Source organism: Prionailurus viverrinus, chromosome C1, assembly GCF_022837055.1.
Source record: "Prionailurus viverrinus isolate Anna chromosome C1, UM_Priviv_1.0, whole genome shotgun sequence".
Classification (NCBI taxonomy): domain Eukaryota; kingdom Metazoa; phylum Chordata; class Mammalia; order Carnivora; family Felidae; genus Prionailurus; species Prionailurus viverrinus.
In genome coordinates this window covers 65,436,066-65,444,566 of record NC_062568.1, presented here as the reverse complement: position 1 = coordinate 65,444,566, position 8,501 = coordinate 65,436,066, and the positions used below count along the sequence as shown (strand labels likewise).

At 40.2% G+C, this 8,501-nt stretch overlaps 1 protein-coding gene across 2 annotated transcripts in view; it reads left to right on the top strand.

Annotated features, from left to right (window-relative positions):
* Positions 1-8,501, top strand: part of GCA (grancalcin) — a 34,597-nt gene that overhangs the window by 394 nt on the left and 25,702 nt on the right. The window contains exon 2 of one of the 2 annotated variants that reach the window (XM_047869115.1): positions 617-754. In XM_047869115.1, coding sequence (XP_047725071.1) covers positions 635-754 — 120 coding nt within the window. In that variant the 5' untranslated portion in view covers positions 617-634. Of the gene's footprint in view, positions 1-616; positions 755-4,420; positions 7,177-8,501 lie in introns of those variants that run through there. The other variant, XM_047869116.1, reaches the window with a different exon arrangement.

The following is an 8,501-nucleotide window of genomic DNA, read 5'->3' as shown; positions in this document are numbered from 1 at the left end:
TCTCAGTAATAAAAGACAAATAATATTTACTTCTGTCTTATTTGTGAAGCTTATTTTTCTCTGTCCTCACTAGTGGGCATTAACCCTTAGGCACTTGCAATAGTTTGATAATAAAATTATTACTGGATAGTTTCATTTTATACTGTCACATTTTTATGCCTTGTACAAATAATACATACAGAGCCTTCATTATTCCATACAATATGTTATTCCATAAAAACAATAAATAATTTTCTCAAAAAGTATGACAATTATTGCATGTATATCAATTAAAACCATGGCATGAAATCCGTATGAATACATTTTAGCATAAAATAGATAAACAAATACTAGGGCAGATCTAAGGTGATGACACAACAGTGGACGTTATGACTAACGTATGGACATATTTCCTCTTCCTCACCTTCCAGATTTAGTGTGCTATATAGATGGAACTGTGCCCCCCTAAAACTTATTTGTTGAAGCCCTAAGCCCCAGTGTAATGATATTGGGAATCATTGGATGGTAATTAGGTTTAGATGAGATGAGGAAGGTGTAACTCTCACGATGGGAGTAATGCCCTTATAAGAAGAGACAACAGAGAACTTACTTCCTCTGTCTCTCTCCACTCACATAGTCAGAGGACAGAGCAAGAATGAGGAAGAACCATGTGTGGATACAGCAAGAAGGCGGCCATCTGCAACCCAAGGAGAGAGTTCTGACCAGACACTGCCCCTGCCGGCACCTTGATCTTGGACCTTCAGTTTCCAGAATTGTGAGAAATAAACTCCTCCCGTTCTTTAGGCCAGCCAGTCTATGGTGTTTTGTTATGGCAGCATGAGCTGAGACACTGTGTGTGTGTGTAGTTTCTCAAACTACATGGACTTAAAATTTGCCAGAATCATTTTGCATATGTGATAAGCTATACCTTTTATCTACTAGGTCATAAATCTATTTCTGTTATTAATTTCTAGGAAAATGATGTAAGGGGTATTCATTTCTTGGGCCCCTCTTATTTCATTACCAGCATTAGCAATTAATTTTCACTTTAAACCACTTTGGAGGAATACCTTCCACGTCCCACCAAGTTCTTCCCTACCTCCCAACAGTTGCTGCATATGTAACAAGTGGAGAATAGCAAGGTTCATTAAGATACAGATGCTGGGTGGTTGGTACGAACCATCACTAGCTAAGCTGTTCACTCCATCCAGCCTCTTAGATCAACAACCTACCTCACACTATCACCTAGTTTCACAGACATCCCAAGTCTCATATGTACCACATTGAGTTTTGATTTGGCCACCCCAAACAACTCTTCCTTGGTCTTTACCATTGGCAAAGATAAACAAAGCAGGACTAAAGTGGTAAGGATGATTTTAATCCATAATATACTATTTATACTAAATAATAGGGAAATATTTACAATAACAATAATGGGGGAAAATGTCCAGAGTGGATGGAATTCAACTTTGATTTGTACAGAAGTGACAGGGTATTTAAAAGGGAGAGTGAGAGGGGCGCCTGGGTGGCTCAGTCGGTTAAGCGGCCGACTTCGGCTCAGGTCATGATCTCGCGGTCCGTGAGTTCCAGCCCCGCGTCGGGCTCTGTGCTGACAGCTTAGAGCCTGGAGCGTGTTTCAGATTCTGTGTCTCCCTCTCTCTGACCCTCCTCCATTCATGCTCTGTCTCTCTCTGTCTCAAAAATAAATAAACGTTAAAAAAAAAATCTTTTTTTTTTAAATAAATTAAAAAAAAATAAAAGGGAGAATGAGAGAATAGGAAAGGAGTAAGTGGGGGCTTTATAGTGTCAGGAAAAAGAAAAATTACAAAAATCAGTAAGAGGGGTTTAGTCGATGTGAAACACATCTGGGTTTGTCTGCTGGCGTTTCTCCAAGTTAGGCTCCTACCCTCTCACAGAGACTAGGAGAGTAGGCCCGATCTTCAGATGTTGGCTGGAACAAACAGTAAATTCTTTTGGCAGGCTTGAGTTCTCTCAGATAAGTACTTTAAAGGGAGCTACAGTCATCCTAGGGATGCAGCCTGGAGCTGTCAAACTATGTTAGTGTTTGTTCAATTCTTTATAGGCCAGGATTAAGGCTTAGTCAAGAAGAGAGCTTAGAAGAACCCAGCTAGAGTTTGGTCAAGGAGAGAGTTATTTATCACCATGTCATTAAAGGGCAAATCTAGGGGCACCTGGGTGCCTCAGTCGGTTAAGCGTCTAATTTCAGCACAGGTCACGATCTCACTGTGGGTTCGAGCCCCGCGTCGGGCTCTGTGCTGACAGCTCAGAGCCTGGAGCCTGCTTCAGATTCTGTGTCTCCCTCTCTCTCTGCCCCTCCCCAGCTTGCACTCTGTCTGTCTGTCTCACTCTCAAAAATAAATAAACATTAACAAAAAAAATAAATAAAGGGCAAATCGAAAACATCAGTACCTTACCTTAAAAATAAAAAATAATTTCACCACATCTCCCATCTCAGCTGCTAACCCTGGCAAACATCTCTAAATTACCACCATCTCTAAATTAACAACAGATTGCTATCAGATCTCTTTGCTTTTTTTTTTTTTTAATTTTTTTAATGTTTATCCATTTTGACAGAAAGAGAGATAGAGCATGAGCAGGGGAGGGGCAGAGAGAGAGGGAGACAGAATCTGAAGCAGGCTCCAGGCTCCAAGCTGTCAGCACAGAGCCTGACACAGGGCTTGAACCCACAGACCTCGAGATCATGACCTGAGCTGAAGTCGGACGCTCAACTGACTGAGCCACCCAGGCGCCCCTGGATCTCCCTTGCTTCTATGCTAACCCCCTTCAGTCTATTGTCAACACAGCTGGAAGAGTGATCTTTTACAAATTAAATCATATTATGTTCTGCTAAGGCTCCAAACCCTCAGTGGTTTCTTAATCTCACCCAGAGTATAAAGTCTTTACAATGCCTAATAAAGGCCCAGGTTGACCTGCCCCATTCCCCCTCCTCTGTAACCATTATTAGACTTCCCTCTGGCTCCATCCACACCAGACTCACTGGCCTCCTTGCTGTTCTCTGACAGGTCAGAAGGCTTCTGCTTTAGAACTGTAGCTCTAGTTCTGCTGGAACATTCTTCCTGCAGGTTACTACATGTCTAACTTACTCAGGTCAAGTCTTTGCTCAAACTTCACCTTCTCAATGAGGTTACCTTGAGCAACCTGCTCTGTCACCTTACTCCCCCACCCAGCTTTTGTTTTCCTTTTGTTCCACGCACTTATCCTCTCCTAACATACCACAGACTTGATTTATTGTCTTCACTTTTTGTTTGTTCTCTCTGCCAGAATGTAACGTCCAGAAGCACAAAACTTCCTCCAACCCTGGTGTATTTTTTTTCTTGTTTAAACCATTGCCACATTATAGATGTTCAGTAATTTTTTGAATAAATGAATCAGTCTAAGTGAAATTTCTTAATGATATAAAATAAGCTCCTGTAATGTTGTTTTTCATTAGTCGGTATGTCTTGTTATAGTATTTAGCATATATAAATAAATTCTGTGAGAGAGGTAGCCTCTGGCTCTGCAACTGAAGTTTGCTGAGGAGCATTAAAATTTTACTCTTGGCGCTTATGTCCCTGTCTCTCCTATCCCTACTCCCTACTCCCTACTCCCCCACCCCCCTGTATAGAGGGAAAGAAAAATGAGGTAGCAACAGATAGGGAAAGGAAAACATTATTAATTCAGCGTTTGTATTTTACTGGTTAGTTTAATATCTAAATTTATGGTAAGACCAAAGTTCAAGAAGATTAGGAAGAAATACCATAAGTAGACATAATCATGAAAGCTTAATGCTCACCAGAAAACTTGTATCTTGTGTAAGAGAAGTAATTTGATTGGCTCATCTTAGTCAAAACAATGAATTTTCTTATCTACTTGTCTAGTTATTGGTGTGCTGTTTTTCTACTCCTTAAACCATTTTCTCCTATAGTGTAAATCATTTTTACTGTATTTTAAGATGATATGGTGGGGAGTGGGCAGGGAAGGGAAAATGCATTGTTAGAGATTACATTCTGCAGCCAAGGTGGCCTGAGTTCTAATCTCAGCTTTGCTACCAACTATGCAACTCTGGGCAAGTGATATACAGTTTTCCACCATACTTTTCACATTTGTGAAATGGAGATAATAATAGTATATACCTGATGGCGCTGTTTTGAGCAACAGCTCATCACAGCACACAGTGCCTGTTACACAGTATTCACTCTGTAAGCAGCTATTTTTATAGAATAATGGAGTGTTTTCAGAAAAGAAAATGTATAATTTAAAATTGGATGGTTTTTTTTTTTACATTTTAGAAATGTAATGTTCTACTTTTTTTTTTTTTTTTTACAAAACATTGTGTTTTTACATTTTCATGAAACGACATTGGTCATACAATATTAACTGAATCATGGAGGTAAATTTTCATTACTATATACTTAAAAAAAACCTCTTTATGGGCTCATTTGAAATTTTAAATTCCTATACTAGAAAATTTATAATCTGAAATACTAGGTTTAGAGAGATGCTGCAGACAGTGGTGTTCTGTACAAGAGGTAAAGTAATTCTCCTTTCACCTTTCTGAGTTCTTGGCTGACACCCCTGTAATAAAAAACAGATTACCAACAGAATAAACCCAGATGTTTAATAACATGTATCCTCACGTATACATGGGAGATACCCAGGGAAAAATTAGTAACTTTCAGAGGTGATTCAAGCTTAGATACCATTTTCAGCTAAAGAGAAAAGGAAGAAAGGTGGGGGGGAGACTAATTGTGGGGAGGTTGCCTGGAAAAGCAGTGTAATCAAGTGTAAGATTTGTTATGCAGATTTATGTCTGCATCTTCTCCATTGATCAGGGTCTAAGTTGTCTCAGGAATCATCTTTGTCCTTCTTGGTAGAGGGAGGAAGGACACTTTTGTAAATTTATGGCATGATTTTAGGCAAATGCAGGGAGGGCAGGAGCTTTTCTTGTATCTGCTTCTTCTCAGTTGCTTTCAATTCAAAATAATCCTTATGCCAAAGTGGCATATTTTGGAGTGGCATCTTCTGCTACCCTTTGGTAGGAACTTCCCTAGGTAGCTCTGTAGCTCCACTGCCAAGAACTGTGAAGGATTTGACATTTTATCTCACTTGTAAGCCAACAAGTAGCCTGTCACAGTTTCATAGAAGTTGCAGATGCATGAGATTCCTCTGTCAGAGACAAAGGATTTTATTATTCGTAGCACAACAGGCAGTGTGAGCTTCAGGCTCCCATAGATTCCTCATGCTCCCAAATCCCTCAGTGTGAGCTGGGCCTGCTAGGCAAGTGCTGTGCAAGCAGTTAGTTTGTATCAGAATGGAGGAACTGCAAGTTTTGGAATTTCTTGCTAGCAAACCTACCCAAACTTTGCCCTGGAGGGAGAGAGTATCTTTGTTACCTTGCAACAAATTTCTCTGCCCTTGAGGGAAATACTATCCCTATCTTTGAAAGTAGATTTGTAGCAATGCAAGAGAGCTAAGGAGACTTGATCCCTGATATACACAGTTGCAATACAAACGCAGTCTATTATGATGAAAAAAAAAATGCACAAAAATTCTGACCAGAGATTTAGACTAACACTGTAGATGTAAAACACTCAATCCTTTCTGAACATTTGAGTATGTAGTTAATCATTTAGAATCAGACCTTGCTATGATTTGTTTTGCTTTGTAATGCATTATCACTTGATGCTTTAACAGTCATATGTTTTTCCTTTTGTCAGGTAGGTTTTATCATCTTTTTATTTATGCCACTAATTTAACTTTATAGCCTAAAGTATTTCTTATTGTGTTAGAGGAACTAAACACACACTTTCTCAAGAGTCTCCTGTACATTAGCAATCTTCCTTTCTCTGCCTCTTCCTGATAAAATTTCAGAAGGTATGTTTCTTCTTTGTTGTGTAGCTGGGCAATTGTTACTCAGCTTTGCAAGGTTGTTTTCCTCTGCTAATATATATCTAAATCTCATCCCCCATCCTTAAAATGTTAAGATACATTTTATTGGTTGTCATATTCTTCAGATCTAATATCATCCTGCTCTTTTTTTTTTTTTTTCCATTTTTAAGCTAAAGCTACAGCTATCCTGTTCTCTCATGTGTGTATGTGCATACGGTCTTTTTAAAGCCAGAGCTACCAAATTCATTTGAGTTCCAGAGAATAGCAGAACTATCAAATACTGTTACTTAATACATTAAAATAACTTTTTTCACCATGTGATATAAACCAAGTTGTTGGCTAGGCGCATATAATTAAGGGGCATATCCGAAGAGTTTGCCTAAAGGTTGAGTCATTGGTAGAGTTCCCAGAAAATATACAGGCCATCCTGTGTACTAACGTATAAACAGCGAATGTTTCAGTATAAGTGTATATCTCGTGTGATATTTGGGACCTGCATACATTAAAAAAAAAATCATCGTTTATTTGAAAATGAAATTTAACCGAATATTCTGTGTTTTTATGTGCTAAATCTGGCAACTCTATTCGCCATTTCTCTATCAAACTACAAATAACCTGGTAAAATTTAGCATGAAGTGGGTTTTAGCTCAGAAGCACTCCCCTTGGGGCAGAGATGATGAAGGTTTCAAAGTTTGATGATGTGACGTCAACATTACGCAAAAATAAATGTGAGTAACTGAAAGTTTTGAAATTCACAAATGTGTATTTGGAAGCACAGCTCAAAAGAGTGGAAGAGTAGGTTAAAAGAAACCATGGACTGGCGGGTTAGGGGTTCTCGGGAAAAGGAAACTTCAACCTGGAGACCCTTGCCAAAAAGAGAGTAAGTTACCGGAGCAAAGCCTTCTCTGCAGTTTGGTGAGGAGAGAGCGCGAGACCTGAGCGAGCCAATAGGAACTGAGCAAGAGGGGGGCTGGGTGCGTGAAGCCAATCAGAGATGAGGTGGGTGGGATTAGATTCCTTGAAGTCGCGAGTTTCGGTAGCTTGGGCCCCGAAGGACGGGACTCAGCCAATCGGAGCCGAGCAAGGCGGGGTTCGGCTCCGGGAAGGGGCGGTCGCAGGGAAGTAAACCCCGCGGCTGGCGCATCTTTCTGCCTCACTTGCTTCTGCATCTGCCCAGCGTCTGCGTCGGTTCCTCCTCCTTTCTTCCAGTTGGGCGGACGCTGACTCAAAGGGTGACGGGGGACGCTAATTCAACTCGTCATGGCCTACCCAGGATACGGAGGAGGGGTGAGTCTTGGCCGCTTCTCCGCAGCCTCCGCCCCTGCAAGGTGGAGCGTCCCTGCGGGCGGTGCCAGCCTGAGGGGTCCGCCTTCTGTCTCTGCTTCGCGTGGCTAGTCTCCCGTACTCAGCGGGGCTGAGACTGCACTGTGCTGGAAGCTGGGGTCAAGGGGAGCGGGGAGCCACAGGTTTTCTGGTCCCTGAGGGGCACCTTAGGTGCTCCTTGTGGAGCCAGGGATGTGTTGTGCTTTTAGAAATTGCCTTCTTGGTTTAGAGGAACCAAAGCACCCTTTTCCTGTTCAGTGATGTTTTGTGGTGGACAAAACCTTCCTCAGTTTTGCTACACGTCCTCTTTCCGATTTTTTGACCACTTCTTGTTTTCTTCCCTTTAAGTTGCTTATGAATAAATAAGGTATGCTAAAAGTCTCCTAATTTTGGCTATTCTACCAAGGGCAATCTGTTCTAGATTTTTAGGGGGAAGTGGTCAGGGTTAGGTTACTTTTTCTTACATAACTGTTTATCCTAAATCACCTTTGAGAGTTGGAAGTTGTAATTGTGGTTATATACTCTTTTTAATTCCTAAATTTGGCCTTTTATTGGTCTCTTCTCTTCAAAGAAGTAACTTAAAAAACAAAACAAAAAAACCTCCATCTATTTTTGTTTGTTTTTTATCCATTATATCCTTTTAACATTTACCGTTTACTTTCTGAATTGCTTCATGATCTAGTCATGCATTTCCTGGAGTTTGAAGTGCATTTCCTGAGTTCCAATACTTCCTCCATACCTTTGCCCTGTACACATCTAGTGATGCAGTTCTTCAAACTATTGGTAGTATCCTACCTTTTTCACTTTCCTCCTCCCCCCAGTTTAGAATTCTTTTTTTCTTCTCATTCTGGCAGTCTCTACTCATCCTTCAAGGATCAGGTCAAGATTTTTGTTCAAACTGGAATAATGAACAATCTCGATACTTCTTTCTCCTCCAGACTCATAAAAATGCTCAATAAAATGCCTCTCTGAGGTTTCAAAAATGTATACCAAGTTGCAAAGTGAAAAAAGTAGAGAGAAACCATACCGTAGCAGGAAACAAACATCAGACTATCTACATTTTAACCATGGTCTTACTTCTTACTAGTTTAGGAAACCTTTTAAGTTTTAGGTCCTCAACTGCAGAACGTACATAGTATTTTCATACTTTATAAAGTTGTTGGAAAATCAAATCACATAACCGAAAGTATTTAGTACCTGGCCTATAAAAAGCTTTCAGTAAATATTAGCTATACATTATTATTGTCGGTATTCGTATTGCTTTCTTACTAGTTTTGAAGACTGTGGTT